General features: G+C 43.6%; 5 protein-coding genes across 9 annotated transcripts; 3 read left to right on the top strand and 2 right to left on the bottom strand.

Annotated features, from left to right (window-relative positions):
- Positions 1-233: 233 nt before the first annotated feature.
- Positions 234-2,883, top strand: LOC105274613 (probable galactose-1-phosphate uridylyltransferase). Of its 2 annotated transcripts, none has more exons than XM_011330886.3 (7): positions 234-579; positions 1,001-1,078; positions 1,165-1,334; positions 1,422-1,627; positions 1,728-1,956; positions 2,075-2,291; positions 2,409-2,883. In XM_011330886.3, exons 1-7 carry the CDS (start codon positions 567-569, stop codon positions 2,654-2,656), a joined length of 1,161 nt encoding a protein of 386 aa, XP_011329188.1. In that variant the 5' UTR covers positions 234-566; the 3' UTR covers positions 2,657-2,883. The 2 variants fall into 2 exon arrangements, with proteins under 2 accessions (XP_011329188.1, XP_026829324.1); XM_026973523.1 differs by lacking the exon at positions 234-579 and adding an exon at positions 739-814.
- A 42-nt stretch (positions 2,884-2,925) lies between these two features.
- On the bottom strand, positions 2,926-10,326 carry LOC105274616 (adenylyltransferase and sulfurtransferase MOCS3). 2 transcript variants are annotated; one of them, XM_011330889.2, is made up of 6 exons: positions 10,224-10,326; positions 4,702-4,906; positions 4,400-4,613; positions 3,877-4,175; positions 3,311-3,784; positions 2,926-3,217 (listed from the first exon to the last, which is right to left on the bottom strand). In XM_011330889.2, the coding sequence occupies exons 2-6, from the start codon at positions 4,889-4,891 to the stop codon at positions 3,066-3,068; spliced, it is 1,329 nt and encodes a 442-aa protein (XP_011329191.1). In that variant the 5' UTR covers positions 4,892-4,906; positions 10,224-10,326; the 3' UTR covers positions 2,926-3,065. The 2 variants fall into 2 exon arrangements, with proteins under 2 accessions (XP_011329191.1, XP_026829323.1); XM_026973522.1 differs by lacking the exon at positions 10,224-10,326 and having other exon boundaries at positions 4,702-4,916.
- LOC105274615 (serologically defined colon cancer antigen 8 homolog) lies at positions 5,667-10,186 on the top strand. 2 transcript variants are annotated; one of them, XM_011330887.3, is made up of 9 exons: positions 5,667-5,885; positions 6,132-6,269; positions 6,630-6,981; positions 7,059-7,842; positions 7,932-8,170; positions 8,250-8,361; positions 8,596-8,713; positions 9,241-9,317; positions 9,412-10,186. In XM_011330887.3, exons 1-9 carry the CDS (start codon positions 5,686-5,688, stop codon positions 9,915-9,917), a joined length of 2,526 nt encoding a protein of 841 aa, XP_011329189.2. In that variant the 5' UTR covers positions 5,667-5,685; the 3' UTR covers positions 9,918-10,186. The 2 variants fall into 2 exon arrangements, with proteins under 2 accessions (XP_011329189.2, XP_026829320.1); XM_026973519.1 differs by lacking the exons at positions 9,241-9,317; positions 9,412-10,186 and adding an exon at positions 8,973-9,048.
- A 114-nt stretch (positions 10,327-10,440) lies between the features above and the next one.
- Positions 10,441-13,738, top strand: LOC105274617 (5'-AMP-activated protein kinase catalytic subunit alpha-2). Of its 2 annotated transcripts, none has more exons than XM_011330890.3 (10): positions 10,441-10,974; positions 11,104-11,206; positions 11,289-11,430; positions 11,494-11,732; positions 11,823-12,029; positions 12,131-12,236; positions 12,335-12,669; positions 12,774-12,976; positions 13,074-13,233; positions 13,548-13,738. In XM_011330890.3, exons 2-10 carry the CDS (start codon positions 11,104-11,106, stop codon positions 13,637-13,639), a joined length of 1,587 nt encoding a protein of 528 aa, XP_011329192.1. In that variant the 5' UTR covers positions 10,441-10,974; the 3' UTR covers positions 13,640-13,738. The 2 variants fall into 2 exon arrangements, with proteins under 2 accessions (XP_011329192.1, XP_011329194.1); XM_011330892.3 differs by having other exon boundaries at positions 10,442-10,974; positions 12,813-12,976.
- Positions 13,739-13,870: 132 nt separating this feature from the next.
- LOC105274618 (adapter molecule Crk) lies at positions 13,871-18,433 on the bottom strand. The gene is made up of 3 exons (XM_011330893.3): positions 17,781-18,433; positions 16,940-17,295; positions 13,871-16,836 (listed from the first exon to the last, which is right to left on the bottom strand). The coding sequence occupies exons 1-3, from the start codon at positions 17,813-17,815 to the stop codon at positions 16,364-16,366; spliced, it is 864 nt and encodes a 287-aa protein (XP_011329195.1). The 5' UTR covers positions 17,816-18,433; the 3' UTR covers positions 13,871-16,363.
- Between the last annotated feature and the right edge of the window lie 1,014 nt (positions 18,434-19,447).

The following is a 19,447-nucleotide window of genomic DNA, read 5'->3' as shown; positions in this document are numbered from 1 at the left end:
ACTTTATTCCAAGATGGTAACCACGCACGCTACGAAGTATCGCTAGATTTTCATCCCCTAAAATATCCCGTAGTAAGAAATTGTAAATCTAATCAAATACCTAAATTCCCTAAAAGCAGGTCTACAACACAAACAAAGATCTAGAAAGAATCTAGTGATCTTTTATTGATATAGGGATTTGTCAAAGGCTCCAGCCATTTCAAAAATGGCTCAAATTACTAATCGTTGTCACGTGCGACGCCAATTCCGATATTCCGTTACACAAAAATTAATAAATATCAATAAATTCTTATATAAATTTACATACATGTATGACGTGACAATGTAACATACTGATATGCTTGAAAAGTACATTGCAAAGATTGCAAATTATGAAACCTAATCGTAATCGTATTTTAAATCCTATTTAATCAACCAAGACCATTGGCATGTACATTCATTCTTTATCTCGATAGCTTCACAAAAATCGGACACGAGGTCGAAAGAAGGAGAATGTCGACGTATCGATTCGCCGATCAAATTAGCACACTTGCGTGCTTAGAGCTACGCGGTATTCTTGTATACAAATGTCGGGCAAAGGTAAGCTCAATCACAGTATTACGTTGAAAACATAATTGTCATGCCATTGTTGTCAAATCAAATGATATAAACATGTAATATCAAATATAATACCATTTGAGAATTCTCTGTGCTAATTGGCACATGTATTTATTAGCATATAAATCTACATTTTTTATTGCCCCATTGCCAGATATGGCAATAATTCTGCCGAACGAAGCTAGAATCAAGCAATGTAAAATACAGCAACGTCGCGGTATTATTTTACACTTTTCAAATAGTTGAAAAGATCGTATATGCATTGTCAATATACATACAGGGATATATACAGACTTTATTATGTAATCTTGCACGTTTTATGGATGACACAATTAACACTTTACATGATGATGAAAAAATCCAAAAATTGGTTACCGAGACAAACTTGGGTAAATTTTTCCAGGTGATGGATCGGAGTGCAAGTCCAGTCATGAAAATGAAAATCTATCAAAAGATGCATCAGTGGCATTCGACTCAACAGGTTAGAGAATAAGAGAGAGTACACAACAGACATTGTATATTTTTTAACAACAAACAATTACCAATTAAGATTGAATCATTGTGCAGAGCATCAACATGTACGATACAATCCATTGAGGGGAGAATGGGTACTGGTATCGCCACATCGTATGAAGCGACCATGGGGAGGGCAGATAGAACCCAGTACAGACGAAGAGCTTCCAGATTACGATCCAAAGAATCCATTGTGTCCAGGAAACGTCAGGGCTAACGGAGAGGTCAGTCGATCGCGCGTGTTTCATCCGCTCGGTTAAACGCATTGTCGATCTGGAATCATCAATTTTATACCGTTTGATGTATGGCAGGTAACTCCGATATACCAGAATACATTTTCGTTTGTCAACGACTTCCCTGCTTTGCTGGAATCGGTGCCAGACCCACCGAAGCTGAACGATGAGTTGTTCCAAATGGGATCCGCCAAGGGCACCTGCAAGGTAATGTGCTTTCACCCAAAATCAAACGTGACAATAGCATTGATGAGGATTCACGAGATCAAGGAAGTGGTCAGACGGTAAGTAGATGCTTTGGAGGGCATATCGGGCATTTTGGCATTCTCTCTCTCTCTCTCTCTCTCTTGGGGAAGCGAGACTTTGCAAGGAACATTGCAACAGATGGATCCTGGAGATGTTGGACTTGGGTGAAAAGTGGACCTGGATTCAGATATTTGAGAACAGAGGCGCTCTGATGGGCTGCAGCAACGCGCATCCTCACTGCCAGATCTGGGCCAGCTCGTTTCTGCCGAACGAAGCTAGAATCAAGGACGGATATCTCGACGATTATTACAAGCGCAACAAACGACCCCTTCTGATTGATTACATGCACAAGGAACTCTTAAAAAAGGTAAGCAATATCGCGATGCAGCGTGGAACGGTTCAAGGTTCAATAGTTTATCTCTGTGCGTTCGGGTGATTGTCCGAGAATTTTATTGCGCTACGTTACGTCACGAATCTGTGTGCAGGAACGCATCGTGATCGAGAATCGTGACTGGGTAGTCATCGTGCCATTTTGGGCAGTGTGGCCGTACGAAACCATGATACTGCCAAAGGAACAATTAATCAGGATGCAAGATTTGTCAGACGGTCAACAAGAAACTCTGTCGGTCATTATGAAAAGACTGTGCACCAAATACGATAATCTTTTTCGATGCTCCTTCCCATACTCGATGGGGTGGCACGGTAAAGGATGATGATTATTTTATTCGGATGCTATTCTCTCTGATTACTCGACCATCTTTGATCTTTACTGTGATTATTTATTCGCGAACGCTAATTTCTCGATCTGTCAAATCGAAGGTGCCCCGACTGGTCCGCGTCTCAATCACGATTATCCATACTGGACCTTTCACGGGATGTATCTGCCCCCTTTACTGCGATCTGCTACCATAAAGAAGCACATGGTCGGCTATGAGCTTTTAGCGCAAGCACAGAGGGACCTGACCCCGGAACAGGCGGCGGAAAAATTGAGAAGCTTACCGGATTCTCACTATAAACACCCAGAAACTAGCCTGTCCGCTGAGGAAATAGAGAAATATGCCAATTAAAGTGTCCAGTGCGCATATGTAAATAGAACATGTATGTATAATGTATAAATCTTACTAAACGGTGCATGCACGCGTGTTTATACATGTAAAAATGATGAAAATCGTTTAGAAAAAATACTTTTTTCCCGCTACACGGGAAGAAGAATTACGTAATTTTGTAAATGTTGCAAATATGCCTGGTGTTATATCGTGCATCGCATATTGTACATATATAGAGAGTGTTGCCACAACACCGTGTTAAATAATTTCTGACAATAATTGATGAAGCCTTTTTTCTTTGTTTTTTTTATTTGACAAAAGTGGTATAAATTATTGCGAGTTTCAAGAGCACTTGAAAACTATTTGTCTGTACATGTGTATTTAAAAACGGAACGTTACGCCACCACTTTGCCATCACCCTCGTGGTTTTTTAATATACGGGAAAGCTTGGATCGATCTTGTTGCTCCAAGCACGAATACCTCCAATTATATCTCTGATTTTTAACGCATCTTCGGTGAATATCGTTTTCAAACACTGTACAGCCTTTTGCGAATCGTTGCCACGTCTGCACACAAGGTACACTAAAACAGCAAATAGCGCAAGATTAGTCATGTGTAGGAAAAAATAAGAACTGAATAAAGAGTAGAATAATACATGGATACATGTATTATTACAATTTACTGAGGAGGAGCGATGTTCTTCCCGCGCCCTCTTGACGTTGTCTCTGATAAGCTGTAAATTCTGATCCTTGCTCAGCTGCGTGAAAGGGATATTAATAGAGTCCCGCAAGCGGCAAATTTGATACTCCTCGGGCGAACGTACGTCTATCAATACGCGAGGTTCCGAATCGCTTCTCACGATCCGATCGAACTCTTGGACCGTTATCCTTTCTCCTTCTCTCAACAGATTCAAATTCGGCTCCTTGTCGTTCGCCTTTGCGCCACAGAATTCCTCGTAATCGATCAATTCACGTATCACGGGACATTCGCCACAAACCGCGCAATTCGCGTCCTTCGGACGCAGGCGCACGGTGTGGAATCTGGTTTCCGTTCCGTCGAATAGCAAGAGTCGTCCGGACGTTACGTCAGGCATGTCGAGTATGATTTTTAACGTTTCCAGTGCTTGTAAGACGCCAATTGTTCCTACAGCTGATGTTCAGCAACGGGGAGGGACAGACGAGAGATAAATTTGAGTGGTAAAACCATTTCCAAAGAGATTACTTCAGCGGACTTTTATATACCTGCACCAAGAACGCCTCCGTCTCCGCAGCTCGTTACAGTTTCCGGGGGTGGGGGTTTAGGAAATATGCACCTGTAGCAGGGTCCATTGTAATTGAACACCGATAAGTGGCCTTCGAATCTCAGCGCTGAACCAGAGACCAACGGTTTCCCACTCAAGACACAGGCATCGTTCAGCAGATAGCGCGTCGCCACGTTATCCGTAGCGTCCAATACGACATCGTAATTCCTTATGATATCCAAAGCATTTTTGCTGTCTAGTTGGATCTTGTATGGAGTGACTTTTACGCGGCTATTCAGCCTGAAAACGAAATTCTGTCAGTAATTCATCGGGCAACCGAGGAATAAATCGTGCGTCGTTTGTGCTTGTATTTGCAGAAACTCGGTAATTAATAAAAGCGTTTAATTAACACGAATCAGATCAACGTCTCGATGCAATATCTACCGAAAAGTTTCCATTATAATCAAAGAGTCTTTGTCATTTTTTGATACGCAATAGAGAATTAGCCCGTAACGTGTGATTACCGAGCGATGCTCTCCGCTGCTGCGACTACTTTGGAAGCACCGATACTCGCTTCCGTGTACAATAATTGCCTGTGAAGATTATTGATCTCAACGATATCGTAATCGACTATGCCGATACGGCCGATACCAGCGCACGCCAGGTATAACGCTGCGGGACAACCGAGACCACCAGCTCCTACTACGAGTACAGAACTGTCTTTGATCTTTCTCTGACCTAAAAGGACGATTACTCTTTTTATTTTTTTTTTTATAATGAGTCTTTAAACGAGACACCGTATAAATAAATGAAACGTATTGTATACCTTGCACGCCAATTTCCGGTAGGAAAAGTTGTCGACTGTATCTGGAAATTTCGTCATTGTGTAAACCGTATTCTTGTACGACTTGCCTCTCGCGTCGCAACTCGGCCAGTTTAGCTTCCTTTGCGCGTAACAATGCACGCAACTCGGTGATTTCTGCCACCAGTTTATCCTCGGGCGTATTTGTCGACATTTCTGTGCAATCGACCTCGGGAAAATATCAAACGGATATTTAATAATCACCATCTGTGCCTCTAAAAACGCTTATTTTCACGCACGTGCATCCACGCGCCAACTCACACTAGCGTATGTGGTTGCGTGTGTGCAACATATATATAGAGACTATAAAGCAAATAGCTTCATCGTGCGCATTTTTCATCGATCCAAAGATTATCCAAAGATTTCTATGTATAATAATTTCGTAAACGTGGAAAAGCAGTTTCATTCAACTGGACAATTTCATTTCGAGATTCGCAATTTCGAAGAAAATACTATAGCATTACGCATTTTGCCTGGTAGGAACTTCCTACAACGGAACTCCCTTTTGGAATCTCGTTCCTGTCGCGTCACCGTGATCGCAATCACGCGTGTTTGATCATTGAAATGTTTCCATAGGAATTGCCGGGACAAGAGGTGATCGCGCCCACTCTGGCCCACTCCTACCGAAGGTATATCGTTACCTAGGGCACACCTCATCAAGGTATATTATAGACGTGGCTAATAACGAGTCACGGAACGTGGTCACGTACGTATCAACGTGGTAGGACGATGATGGTACGGTACCCGGACAAAGGTCGGATGGTACCGTCGCACGCGAGCCACCACCAGGCTCCTCCAGTTACAACGTCGAGAAACGCTCGCCGTTCGATTTTCTTTGCCAACTTGTGAACGGAAAGCGCCGGGAGGAGCGTATCATCGATCGGCCGAGCGGTGCTGGTTGGTGCTCGTTCGCCAGAGTCGCCAGGCTCGCGGAAGAAGCCGCTTAGAATGTTAACGACGAACGACGCTCACGGTGCTCGCGCAATCCTCGTCTCCTCCCAGCCCGGCAATCCGATCGCGTCGAGCGGTGCGATCCCTGGCAATTTAAGATCTCTCCCAAGGACCGCCAAACTGAACACAACGTACGGCATCGATAGTTACGCGGATGCAGTCTGCACACTCGCACGGATGAAGCGACTGAGGAACAGGTGAGATCTCAAGTTTTTTTTTCCATATACCCGCTGAATAATGGCCTAACGATATTATCCTTGGCGCACGTTTTTCAGACTATTTCCGAGTTGTTTTTTTTTCGATCGTCTACAATGATCCCATTCTCGAGTAATTGCTCCGAATATTAATAATTATGTGCGTTTGCAGTTTATTCTAATTTCGGCTGTCGTTTGTGCTTCGTGTCAATCGAGCAAAAACGATCAGCGGAAACGATTGTCTTGTAGGAAAGTAAATGGAATATCGAAAATGGATCTCAAGAGGAAGCCGACGGATTACATGGAGTTGGCGTACAGAGAAGCGATCTCGAAGCTAAAGTATCTGTTGAATGAATCTTACATCGGGCCGACGGGCATGTCCGGAACGTGAGTTGGCTCAAATAAAACAGCTCGCAGCAGTTAAATCATTTTATACACATTTACGATCGAGTAAAAAAAAAACAATTTCAATATTGGCAATCAAATTAGGAAGGTAGAGACGAAAATTAAAAGATATAAACGCCAATCGATAATGACTCTGCCGAGAAAAATCCAAGTTATCGAAATATAAATATAAATATCAAAATATGTTATGCATTCTCCTACATCCTTTAATTTCATTGGTCATCGATCAGGCGCGTATATATTTGACAAAATATTTATCTTTTAAATTATTCCGTATTTATTTACGCTTACGCGATAATTGAATGACTGAATGACAGAGGAAAATGACGATTTAACGTGCAGAAAGTCGCAAAGCATTTGGCACGTGTACAAAGGCAGCAACGCGCGCGTCAGCGAGTCGGGCGAGGACACGGATGACCCGAGCATGACCAGCGGTAGTCTTCGTAATCTTCGCAGCAGGAAGGAGCTTGCCGAAAACCTCGCGATGTCGCACACCCTCTCTCACCGATTCTCGAAAACGGTCCATCCGTCAAAAGCGTACAATAATATAGCGTTATTGAGGGCCGATCTTCAATCCGTCCCTCCAGAGTTGACGTCCTTCATCGAACGACAGGAGGACTATATCGAGCAACTGGAACGAGAGTCTCAATATTGCAGAGACGAACTGATGAATCTGTTGGGCAGGGTCAAAGAGGTACGGAGGAATCGGAATGGATAGCGATACAGATTGTTTCGAGATCCTCCGAATCACAGAGTGATTGTTCTTTGTAGGTCGTGGCTGAAAACGATGCGTTACACAGCAAGAACCACGGCGCGTTGTCCAAGTGCATTCTGCAGAATCACAAAGACTGCCGCGAGTGTAGCAACAGGCAGGACGCAAACGGCCAGATTTCTGACAATTCCGACAGCAAGAGACCACGAGAGAGGCCTTTTGCGAGAGAGGGGCCCAGTATAATGCTCGAGTCGCGAATCAGCGAGTTGGAGGCACAATTGACGCAGACCAAGCTGGAATTACGGAAAGCGCAGGAGGAAAATCAAACAAACTTGAAACGCTTGTCGGAGGGTACTTGGAGCGAGGGTGGTATCGCCGAGCTGAAGGCTGAATTGGACAAGGCTCTGCGCGCCAAGTACGAGGCCGAGATGAAGCTGGACGAGCTGCAGAAGCTCCTGTCAGCCGCGAGGGACAAGGAGACCGAGGCGACGCAGCGAGCGAGGCGATCTATCGACGACAGACACCAGGTCGAGTTCGAGAGAGGTCAGAGCGAGATGGAGATTCGAAGATTGAAGGACGAGTTGGAGAGACAGCACGAGAAGCTGCGAGAGGCCGCCCAGGAAACGAACAGACGCATAACGGAGGATCGGCAACAAGCGGAGCGTCGGTGCAATCAGCAAATCGAACAGCTCACTGCGGACGTCGCGTCTCACTGGGAAACCGCCAACAAGTCTCAATTGGAATCTGAAAAGTTGCGACGGGAGAACAACGAGCTGCGGCGCGAGTCGGCTCAGAAACAGTCGGCCATGGACAATCTGAAGAAGGAGCTGCAAAGCAAAATATGTGAGCGAAGCGCCATTTCGCGCGTTGGGGGAGGCTCGGTTTCACTCGGCAGCGAAAATACGATATCTCACGTACATTATTTTTTTTAGCCACCCTACAAAGCGATCTGAGTCAAGCGCTGAGCGAGAAGGACGCGGCGGAACAGGAAGTGTTAACCGGCAAGCTGACGGCCGAGCGAAACGAGAGGCAGGCACGTCAGGAACAAAGTAGGCTGCAGGCTGAAGTAAATTCGTACAAGCAGCGTCTGGAAAGAGCGGACGCTGACCTAGTACACTGCAGACGGGAGAATCTGAGATTGTCGGAGCAAATAGCGTCCTTGGAGAAAGAGGTAGCGTACATCTTGCTAAATAACTTACGCCGGCGAGAACCGCGGCTGGGCTTTAAAAGCACCTTGGCGCGTCTTTCAGATCAGTATGAGTAAAATTGCGCATCCCGAGGAGAGTCGTGAGCAGATTACGCCTAGACTGGAGAACGAGAAGCAATTGAGTTCCATGATAATGGACATGCAGACGAAGCATGGTAAGACATCGCCCCAAGTATGCCTATGTTGGGTATATTGTCCGCGACAAGTGCCACCGTTGTTGTTCCGTTGTTACACGTTAAACTCGGTATTGATTTAAGAGCAACGCGTTCGTGTGTGAGAAATCGGCTGATGCTGACACTATGCCTAGCATAGGCATTGAGCAGATTGAGATTGAGACTAGTCGATTAATCAGTCGCAACAGATTTTGATCAGGCAACGAAATTTCGCAGCTGCCACGGTGGCGGGCCTGGAAGACGCTCTGAATAATCAGGCCACGCTCGTCTCGAGACTGACTGCCGAATGCCAATCTCTCACACAGCGTTTGGAAGCTAACAATCTTAAGCACAAGTATATTTTTCCTTTGTCTTTGGCAAATCCAAACGAAAGAATGTAACGTGCGTGCGTCTCGTATTCGTTGTCGATTCCACGTTATTCGTTACCGCGTGTGTTACCCCCTGCTCGTGCCTCTAATTTAGTTTTTCCTACCAATAGCAATAGTTTTAGACACGCAAGGTAGTTCATACGCTAATTAGTGAATAGGAATCATGCCATCATTGCTCACTTGATACACACTTGATATATACTTGAGGCTGTTCCGTATTGACAGAGAGGGTCGTTAAAAGAGACGCCGCGACGACAGTTGGACAAGCGGCTTCGAGCAAGAAACGTGTCGTTAAAGTCGATCTAAAAGTAAAAGTAACTCCGAAAAAGAAGTTAGACACCTCGCAAACGTCCCTGTCGGCGCAGTAATAGTCGTCGGCGACGTGTGTACCCCAAGACGAATGACAGTTGTGTCCTACACTCGGCACCGTGACTCTAATCCCCCGCTGATAATCGAGCGTGTCCATTAACGTATTTTCACGTATTTACCACAGGAAAGAAATGGCCGACCTACAAAGCAACGTAAAACACTTGTCAAATAAAATACAGGGCACTCTCGCGAGTGACGAAGGTAAATTGTCTCTCCGTGCGCGTTCAACTAGCGTTTTCTGCGCAATCTCTAATCTGCGATTTAGCTGCATCGAGTAACGACCGTTACCTTTCAGGAGGAATTTCTGTGGAAATGCACAATGCTAATGAAATTAACGATCGTTACGACAACTCGACGACAGGTGCGTGGTACGCGGATGGATCAGCGATCGATGAGACCAATGCTCGAGTCGCTGACAGCGCGAATGATGACCAGCGAGCAATGGACTCGGAGACGTCCAAGCGAAACGATCAACCGCGCCAGAATTTCTATGATATGTCGAGCGGTCAGACGCGGAGTGTCATTACGGAGGAGGACGAGCCTGCACGAGCGAGCGATACGATGGAGATCACAGGAAGGTATACCGGCCAGGAAGGAGACGCTTCAGCGTACACGATGGACGTAGATCCAAACACGTATATGGTGGAGCAGGAATATGACCAATATAACGAGTACGATCCGTCGCGGTATCAGCAGGAGCAGTACGTCGACGATGATCGGTTCAATGAGCTAGCGGAAGAGGAACAACCAGAGGACAACCGAACCATCTTGAACACTGGTGCATCCGACACTCTGCAGTAACGTGTTCTTTGTATCACCAATACGATATTAACGATATTACCGAGATACATGCGCATTTACATATATATATATATATATATATATATATATATATATCAATTAGTCACGAATATGATACATGTATGCACGAAGAACATAGAAAAATAACATAGAAATTGAATTCCTCTATAACCTTACAATCTGCTTTTTCGCGATTTACGCATAAAGACGCAACACGCATATACACGTATGATTATATCAAGTTGAATTAAATTGAGAATGCAAAAATTGAGAATTATATTTCATTATTAAGTTAACCTATCATACTTTGCTCTCCCGTCGTCGTCCGAAGCGTGGTTAGCCACTCGCTCATTCGATTCGCGCGTGCACTGTGCTGCACCGTGCGCACCTGTCCAAGCGCACAGCCATTCGCGTGACCCTCGCTACGACTTGTGGCCAGACTACGAGGAATGTCCCTGGAAAACGGAGTCTTCCATTGGATGTCGGGCGTTGCATGTCCAAACGGAGGCAATCAGACTGATCGGAGAGCCATGTGATATTTCAGTTACAAATAACGCGTACGTGTACTTAAATAACCGACACGTACGATTTTATCAGGCTTTATAATGATCGTAATCAATTTGCTTGATCAGTCCGCAATTATTCTCCGGTCAACGTTTCTCTACAGTTGTATCATGTGAAAAAGGTTTCCATCAGCACGCGATCGCGCTCGATAAATAAGTACGCGGTGCCAGCCGTGCGCGACAAGAAGTCTCGCGCCTAGACATGTAAATAGTGTCAGGTGATTGCGTTTGATTGGATTTGAGGGAGTTGTGCGCGTTCCCACATCTCTGCAATCGAATTCTCTTTCGTTTCACGTATTTCTCTTTGTCTTCGTCGTTATGATTTAATCGCACCGTCTTTCGTGTAAGGAGGTTAATTCCATCTACTCTCGTTCTGTGCTCCATTGTACGGTACGCTCGATTACGCTTCGACGCGAGGAGGAGTGATCATCTTGCTTGATGCCTTTGCTCCTGCAAAATAATTCCGTTTGGAAATAAGAGAAATTATTGACAAGGTAATATACAATCTTTACGCTTACTCCAATATTACTTGTTACTTACCAACTGATCTGAAACGTCATTTTGCGTTTCTCGCTGGCGTAACGTTCAAGATTTAACGACAAGTTTGTACTGTTTCTTTCAAGATGTCGGAGAAACTGCCAAGTAGTCAACCGCAGCCCATCGTCAAGATAGGCCATTACACTTTAGGTCAAACTCTAGGCGTGGGCACGTTTGGCAAAGTAAAAAGTAAGTATACGTGTATGCCCTGAGCCCTGTCCAGTGCTAATCCCTGCTCAAAGTATACTTGCTAACGTTGTGATGTTCATAGTTGGAGAACATGTCTTGACAAAACACAAAGTTGCCGTAAAGATCCTGAATCGACAAAAGATTAAGAGCCTGGACGTCGTAGGCAAGATTCGCCGGGAAATACAGAATCTTAAGCTGTTCAGGCATCCTCATATCATCAAGCTGTAAGTACTCGATTCGGCCTGAAGCTTAATACACGTTATTAATATACGTATTTCGTATTTCAGATACCAGGTGATAAGTACTCCAACAGATATATTTATGATAATGGAATACGTCTCGGGTGGAGAGCTGTTCGATTACATCGTTAAACACGGCAAGCTGAAGGAGTACGAGGCACGACGGTTCTTCCAACAGATCATATCGGGGGTCGATTATTGTCACCGGCACATGATCGTCCATCGGGACCTGAAGCCGGAAAATCTCTTGTTAGATCACAATCTTCACGTGAAAATCGCGGATTTCGGTACTTGGATATTCGATATCGGCATACGACACTCTCGCGCTTAACGGCATACGTGTTATAAAAATGTTGTTCTCCACTCGACGAATGTAGGTCTGTCGAACATGATGATGGACGGTGAGTTCCTGCGTACCTCGTGTGGCTCTCCGAATTACGCCGCACCGGAAGTGATATCCGGCAAGCTGTACGCCGGCCCCGAGGTAGACATATGGTCGTGCGGCGTTATACTGTACGCGCTACTCTGCGGTACCTTACCTTTCGACGACGAGCACGTTCCTACTCTTTTTCGCAAAATCAAGTGTAAGTGTGAGCACCTTCTCGCTTGCGGAGAGGGCCGCGGCCGCGGGACCCTCTCGACCCCGACGATCAAACGATCGGTAACGAGTCCTCTGAAATTTTAGCTGGCGTCTTCCCCATCCCGGAATACCTGAACAAGAGCGTCGTCAGCCTCTTGTGCCACATGTTGCAAGTCGACCCGATGAAGCGAGCCACTATCGAGGATATCAAGTACATTAAACGCACACACACTAGACACAAGCGAGTCAATTCACTCCAGGAGCGTTCTCTGTCGTTCTCTATCTCTCGAAGATATCTTTTCGTTTCAGAAAGCACGAGTGGTTTCAGAAGGATCTACCGTCGTACCTGTTCCCGTCGCCTGTCGAGCAGGATTCGTCCGTCATTGACATAGACGCTGTCAACGAGGTGTGCGAGAAATTCAATGTCAAAGAGCCGGAAGTGCACTCCGCGCTGCTGGCTGGCGATCCGCACGATCAGTTGGCGATCGCCTATCATCTGATCATAGACAACAAAAGGATCGCGGATGAGGCCGCGAAGGCGGAATTGAAAGACTTTTACGTGGCGTCCAGCCCGCCGCCGGTAGCGTTCAGTCCGAACGACGCGAATAGTAGCCCGTTGAAACCCCATCCTGAGAGAATTGCACGTATGTACGAGATGATCGAGCGTCGTCGCGTCATCATGCAAAATAATTACGGGGATAAATGTATCGAGGATTATACCGCTAAGAGTATCTCAATCATATTCCAGCGAAAGACGATTGTACGAGACGTAATGATAATGTTGCAGCGTACCGTGAACGCCAAGGTTCGCAAGGTAGTGCATCCGCGCAGATTCAAGGCAGTCGCGGCACACCCGTCAAACGTGCGAAATGGCATCTAGGGATCAGATCGCAGTCGAAGCCGAACGACATTATGAATGAAGTTTATCGTGCTATGAAGGCGCTCGACTTCGTAAGCTTCGCTTTATTTATTGATATTTGCGAGCAAATGCTCTCGTCGCAGTTTTTCGTTTTTGGCAAACGTTCGTCACACGGATTGTCTTTTTCAGGAATGGAAGATCATAAACGCGTACAGTGTTAGAGTGCGACAGAAGAACCAGTTGACCGACAGATATAGCAAGATGTCGTTGCAATTGTACCAAGTCGATTTTAAGAGTTACCTACTGGACTTTAAGTCCTTGTCGAGCGAGGAAGAGGACATTGGCCGAGGTAGATGACGCGCGACGATCGGACTAGCAAATTCAGTTGGACGTACCAGTGTGCGTGCGTGTGCCGCTTGAAATCGCAGATCGATGGCAGATGCGGATCCGTACGAATTGGCGGTTTCAAAAACAAAGAGCAAAAAAAAAAACAGTTTCTAGCACTCGGCGCATCGTATCAATAGTATTTATAATACTCTGGTATATTATAAATATTATGATAACTCTGGTTCTCAGCTGAATTCGCTGACTATCCGTTAATCCGCCCATTATCGTTTTATTGAATGCAATTTTAACGCAGCGTACGCGTAATGTTCCTTTTAGATCCAACATTGCCGCCTCCGCAGGCGACCGGCCATCACACAATGGAATTTTTCGAGATGTGTGCTGCACTAATAACGCAATTGGCACGATAGCGCCCCTGTTTCTTGACACGTTACATCCTGTGCTTTTAAGCTTGTATAGCGCGAAATAAATGCAGGTTATTGTACGAAATAAATGCCTTGTTAATCTAATTTTTATGATATACATATTTATCAGCTTTAATACGAAGACCATAGACTAACTGTCGAGCTCGATTCATCTTTTAATTGCATTTTCTCTGGTAATTTTACAAATCGTCGTACAAGTTGACAATAACAACGTAATATTTTTACAGTTGTTTATTTTTTTTATTGGATGCTATAGTTGGTGTTACACTTTATTTTACGATCTATTATAAATTATAACACAAATATATTTGTCTAAACGATTACTTATCTAATCATGTGTATGCGCGCGCGTGTGTGTGTAAATTTTATGAAATCGGTTCACATTGTCGAGAAAACAAGTATGTGCATATGCTTAGAAAAATATACATTATACATTCTCGTCGTATTTAAATCGTCCTCACCTCGTGTATACATATACATATACAAATAAAAAAATTTCTTTGACATGCTACGCGTGTCAAAATGATCAAAGCAGCTCAAAGCAACGCAGCCATGAGTTTATTCGAGTTAACGATTTAATCTACACGTGTATGCACGTAAATTATTTGAGTCGATATAATTAAACGTATGTATACAAATATCACGACATAATGTCTCGTAAATAATTTGTTTCAAGCACCATACGTGGCTGCGTCTTTCTCTCTCTCTCTCTTTTTCTCTCTGTTGATAATTAAAGATAACAAGATGTACATATACAATACATAATGGCACACATTCCAGACCACGTCTGATTCTGTACAAATATGTGGCTCGATTCTCGATTCTCGTAATGGCTGACAAGGAACTGCTTGCTACCTGCTTACTCGGCCTGTCTCATTATTGCGCAAATATTGAAGTGGATGCAAAAAATATATACAAATTCGAGCATTTTGTATTTTATCCGTTTATTTATTTAAACATTAAACGCGAAAGAGAATCTTGCCTCTAATACATAATTTTATTGATATGGAATACTTCCAGTTTCATATATCTTAATACTGCGTACAGTTTCATGAAAATTAGGGAATTTATAGACTTTTATAACTACGAAGATGACGAATGACGATGACAATGCTGATGCTGCTGCTGCTGCTGATGATGATGATGACGATGACGATGATGATGAGATGACGGAAATGTCAAATGCATATATAAAATTAAAAGATGGAACGACGCAACATCGAGCATCATAATTGCGCATGATGAGAGAAATTATATTGCAAAAAATATTATTAAAAAAGTAAATATGATCAGTAATACAAGTTTGCTCCATTCCTTTTTCAAATATTACTACAATCTTCAATTATCGTTTAATTTATTGTAGAGCCCCGATACATAAGGCGTTTGACTGAAATATCGGAAAACATTTTAATGGCAGATACCCTTGACAGTCACAGAACCAATTATTTTCTAATGAAAAATTGCTCGCAAATGCAATAATCGTCCAAGGAATTGCCGTTAAAACGTTTCTCAATGAATTCTGCGTATAATTATGGTTAACTTTGACACACAGTTACTCTTCCCGTCATATAAATAGAAATTTCTAGCACAAGGGTGCTGCTCCAATTGTGGCACAACCAATGGCTAACAAGTATTATATGTACCATGACAAAGATATAGCCTCCAGAGGACACACAGCTCTATCCGCGTGCGTGTATAATTTGTTTTCCACCGTATCTGAGCATTACGCAAACATTTTGCCGGAAAAGTTGGCGAGAGTAGGATGAAAAATAGCGATGAGCGAATATACGCAGTATGCTTTCATCATAGTCACTGTGTATGACTAGAAGATATTACCACATGTTCACAGAGCAGAGCAAATGTGCCATTCTAATACGTGATATTCGCTGACAGTTATGTATATTTCAAGAAGCACGCCCTTCCTTCATCGTTGAATTTTCATAACTAAAGCATAACTTGAGCTTATCTACAACACAATGCCTTTTATGAATCAACGAGTGCGAGTGTTGAACGCGAATAGAGATATTATGCCGAATCTTCTCTCAAAGTTCAAGCATAGTTGAAGTTTCTAGAAAATAATAAAAAAAATTCTACGTGCGTAAATGTTAAATCAATACATTTCCTACATAAAGAGATTAATCAAGTTACGCGTACATGGTACTCGACATCTTTCCTATATTACAAGAAAAATGTTTTCTTTGTTATTTTAACAAAGTAATAAAGTTACACGTGCGCGTGTACATATACACACGTGCAAACATAAACATTCATTACACGTATATATATTATACATATGTATATATCTCTACATGAATGCATAATAAAACTATATATATATATATATTGTTTCATTACTCATTCACGTACTTAATAATCCTACAGAATTATAATTGTGCTTTGGGCAATTAGCAGCATATACCACAAGATTGAATCGTGACAAGTGACTAAGTGATCAATAAACTGCAGAGATGTCAACGCAAATCTCTCAACGACTCTCATACTTGAACATATTGCACAAAGATTGGGGGTTTATTCGTAATACACGGCCGTCAGATGCAGATACGATTGTTCAGATGTGGATGCATAAACCGAAACATCCATGCGATGGTACATATAATAAGTATGTTATCAATAACCTAATTTTTGATACTGTACGAGTCCCTCGTGCTCTCGTCACTCGTGCGACGCATCACACTTGGAGAACTTTTGTTAAATCTCCTGATTGTTCTCGCCAGTCTCATTGTCTACGAATTCTACGTGCGTAAACGGGAAGTGTCCAACCTTCCCGTGTAACTCGCCTTCCCACTGACCGTTGATGTTAGTCTTTGTCACTTTGATCATGTCACCTACTTCTAATTTGAGTGCAGTTTTGTCGTACGCGTTTGGCACCCTCGCCTGTTTCACTTTCGCGAAGGCTGGTAACGTTCTTTGAATGTTCGACCGCCGCGTCGCAGCCGCCTGTCCCACCGTCTCCGCGTGCGACACCTGTGACATGGGTCCTGAATTCGAGTTGGAGCCGGAACTACCGCCGCTCTCGGGTCGTGAGTTATTTTCAATTATCATGTGGCTGTCCTCGTCGTACTTCTGAACGTATGGAACTGGTATCGAACCAGTCTGTCCGACACTGTTTCTAGCTGTCCACCACTGTTCTTCGTCCTTTGATATTACAGTGAGTATATCACCTAGATAACGAGTAGACATCGCACATGTATCTTGCAATCACAACTCTGGTAACACGCTACTCTACCGAATAACCGAGGTGGAACGAGAAAGAGTAAACCATACCTTTTCTAAATGGCAGATCCTCGGAATCGTTGCCCTCAAAGTCATACTTGGCGATTACCCTCTGCATTTTCTTTGGAGCTGGCCTGATCAACGGAGTGGTGTCCAAGTAGTGGAGCTTATAAAACGCCAAGAGACTGGGAATGTCTGGGAACATCTGATCTCCAATTCGGTACCGAATTTGATCCCCTTGTTGAATCTTATTGATGATGTAATGACTAACTTTACTATCCTCTCTTACGCACAGTACAAAATCGCCATGAATCGAAGTGCTATCGCGTACCAAAAATACACCACCTTCCTTTTCACCCATCAACAAGTCGGAAGCATCTTGTCGTGACATGGCACCAAAGTACCAGCTAGAAAAGAAACGGAATCGTGTCAATAATATTAAGAACGAATCGAGTCTTTCGTAAAACGAGTGTAAGTGTATGACAAATGTAAGAAAACAGTCAAACAAAACAAATCGAAAAATACGGGGAAATTCGTTTACAAACAGGCACACAGGAAACGGATTCGCGCGTTGTCCAAATTCTTTAGCATCAGTTAACTTTACTCGATCACGAGTGCAAGCGTGCGGACTATGTCGAAATCTCAAACAAGCAAATCGAGATTCATGTCGCACCAAAGACCAAAGACGATTTCTCCAGTGCTCAAAACTAAGCAGAGACGATAGCTTGTTTTCCTAAAATTTCTAGCAAAAAAGAAGAAAAAGAAAAATGGTAAAGCAAGAGTGACGAAACGAGCGTGTCGCGTAACGCGACACGCTACTCGCATCGCCAGAATCCCAAACGACATCACGCTCGCTGGATGAATGAAAATATGAAAAATCTTTCAAACGCACCTCGACTTGTCGTACTGATCGAAGGTTGCAGCCATTGTTGCGCGCTTTCTTCCTATTATAGAGTCCAAGAGCAACAACTTGTTCCTTCGTCAATTATCAATTAATATATTACGCACACCAATTGAGAGACGGAGAGGGAGAGAGAGAGAGAGAGAAGAGCTCGGCCGAGTTGGCGCATAATAAAGAACCATAACGTTCACGAACCACTCCACAGACCGATTCCGAGTCTATCGTGCCGCCGGATCAACAGTCGCTCAAGAGCAATACGCATTTACATCACACTCGACACGGCGCGACACGACGCGATCGAGAATTCTCTCGAGAATAGTAATCTCTTTACGACTCGACAGATTCTATCGCCCCTTTGTCAAAGGTTCCTCGCACGGTGCGATCTTGTGACACTCGCGGCCCGTCGACATGTTGAGATCGCCATACACATATATATACATATATATTCAGCGGCGTTCAACACTCAGGTGTGGTCGACCGACGAGAAATCGCTCGTTCGCTCCTCGCCTCGAATCTCGTCACGAACGAAACACCACGTGCTATTGGCACATCGTTTTTTCGCTCGCTGTATGAAACCTTGCGCGACTCGGAACAGCGATCTCACAAAAATGGTCGCCGGACTAGGGCCGGACTAGCGTTCGCCTAGTGACTTAAGTCCGTTTCGAATTACAAGATTTGTAAACCCAAGATGCATACCGACAATGAGATTCGATCAATCGGGACAAGGGACGTGAACGACACTTTATTTCGATTGGTCAACTTTTTACTGGCAAAACGTTATATATATATATATATATATATATATATATATATATATATTACGCGTACGTAAATATAAATGCGAGTAAACTCGCTACCGTTGGAATAAATCTATCTCTCTCGCGCAATGTCGCAAGATCGAGAGAGAAAGAAACAGTCGTTTAGGGCATTTCTGTCATTCTCAACTAGCAACGCTTCATCTCTCGAACGGAATTCTTTTACGTAGGCTACGCTGCTAGGTTAGGGTGTTTGTCGATAGTTCGATACTAATTGATACTAATCGATACCGCGAGTCAAGTATGCTAGATCGTTATTGCGCCAGTATAAGGATGGCATTTCATTTGTTTTTGCGAAGAAAAGCTCTGCAAAAGGAATGGATAATTGTTGCCACGTACAAAGCTGGTTTACCAATTAGAAATTACGCAAATACATCATCTTCTCTTTACTAATACCACGCATTACAGCGAGATCCCACATTTCCTTCCGTTTTTTTTTACAAAACCCGAGAAAAACAGGAAGACGTCAAATACGATCGTTGCGTGCAAGAGCACGCCTATACTCGTAACTACCTATTGAGCAAATTAATGCTTGCTTCTTTAAGGAGCTTACGAGATTTTAAACTATACGTGATTGCTTCGACCGATCTGACGTACTTTACGTAGTTTACAATTTGCAAGTCACTCGTTCAAGGTAGCACGCGGAATCTTAAAGTCTTATTCACTTTTTACCTCGATCATTCCATCAATTTCGTCAGAGTTGGCAAATTCATTTTTAAATGTACTTTTAATGACTTTTAATTAATCGTATCGATAAGCTATTGAAACTATTGGCAAATAGTTTATCACGCGGTAATTTTCACGTTCCGCACGAGGGCACGAGCGTCTTTACCCTCTTCCAAC

The sequence above is a fragment of the Ooceraea biroi genome, chromosome 11 (assembly GCF_003672135.1).
Source record: "Ooceraea biroi isolate clonal line C1 chromosome 11, Obir_v5.4, whole genome shotgun sequence".
In the NCBI taxonomy this organism is placed as follows: domain Eukaryota; kingdom Metazoa; phylum Arthropoda; class Insecta; order Hymenoptera; family Formicidae; genus Ooceraea; species Ooceraea biroi.
Note: the sequence above shows the minus strand (reverse complement) of the source record. Positions and strands in the feature narration are given on the sequence as shown.

Excerpts from the sequence above, each read along its gene's own strand:
- LOC105274616 (XM_011330889.2), bottom strand. The coding sequence starts at position 4,891 with ATGTCGACAAATACGCCCGAGGATAAACTGGTGGCAGAAATCACCGAG. Across the intron at positions 4,614-4,701 it reads ACCGGAAATTGGCGTGCAAG|GTCAGAGAAAGATCAAAGAC; the intron begins GTATACAATACG and ends TCGTCCTTTTAG. Across the intron at positions 4,176-4,399 it reads GCAGCGGAGAGCATCGCTCG|GCTGAATAGCCGCGTAAAAG; the intron begins GTAATCACACGT and ends TTTCGTTTTCAG.
- LOC105274613 (XM_026973523.1), top strand. The coding sequence starts at position 754 with ATGGCAATAATTCTGCCGAACGAAGCTAGAATCAAGCAATGTAAAATA. Across the intron at positions 1,335-1,421 it reads ACGTCAGGGCTAACGGAGAG|GTAACTCCGATATACCAGAA; the intron begins GTCAGTCGATCG and ends GATGTATGGCAG. Across the intron at positions 1,628-1,727 it reads ATCAAGGAAGTGGTCAGACG|ATGGATCCTGGAGATGTTGG; the intron begins GTAAGTAGATGC and ends ACATTGCAACAG.
- LOC105274618 (XM_011330893.3), bottom strand. The coding sequence starts at position 17,815 with ATGGCTGCAACCTTCGATCAGTACGACAAGTCGAG. Across the intron at positions 17,296-17,780 it reads GATCAGTACGACAAGTCGAG|CTGGTACTTTGGTGCCATGT; the intron begins GTGCGTTTGAAA and ends TTTCTTTTCTAG. Across the intron at positions 16,837-16,939 it reads GGATCTGCCATTTAGAAAAG|GTGATATACTCACTGTAATA; the intron begins GTATGGTTTACT and ends CTCGTTATCTAG.
- LOC105274617 (XM_011330890.3), top strand. The coding sequence starts at position 11,104 with ATGTCGGAGAAACTGCCAAGTAGTCAACCGCAGCCCATCGTCAAGATA. Across the intron at positions 11,207-11,288 it reads CACGTTTGGCAAAGTAAAAA|TTGGAGAACATGTCTTGACA; the intron begins GTAAGTATACGT and ends TGATGTTCATAG. Across the intron at positions 11,733-11,822 it reads CGTGAAAATCGCGGATTTCG|GTCTGTCGAACATGATGATG; the intron begins GTACTTGGATAT and ends CGACGAATGTAG.
- LOC105274615 (XM_011330887.3), top strand. The coding sequence starts at position 5,686 with ATGTTAACGACGAACGACGCTCACGGTGCTCGCGCAATCCTCGTCTCC. Across the intron at positions 6,982-7,058 it reads TGTTGGGCAGGGTCAAAGAG|GTCGTGGCTGAAAACGATGC; the intron begins GTACGGAGGAAT and ends TGTTCTTTGTAG. Across the intron at positions 8,362-8,595 it reads GGACATGCAGACGAAGCATG|CTGCCACGGTGGCGGGCCTG; the intron begins GTAAGACATCGC and ends GAAATTTCGCAG.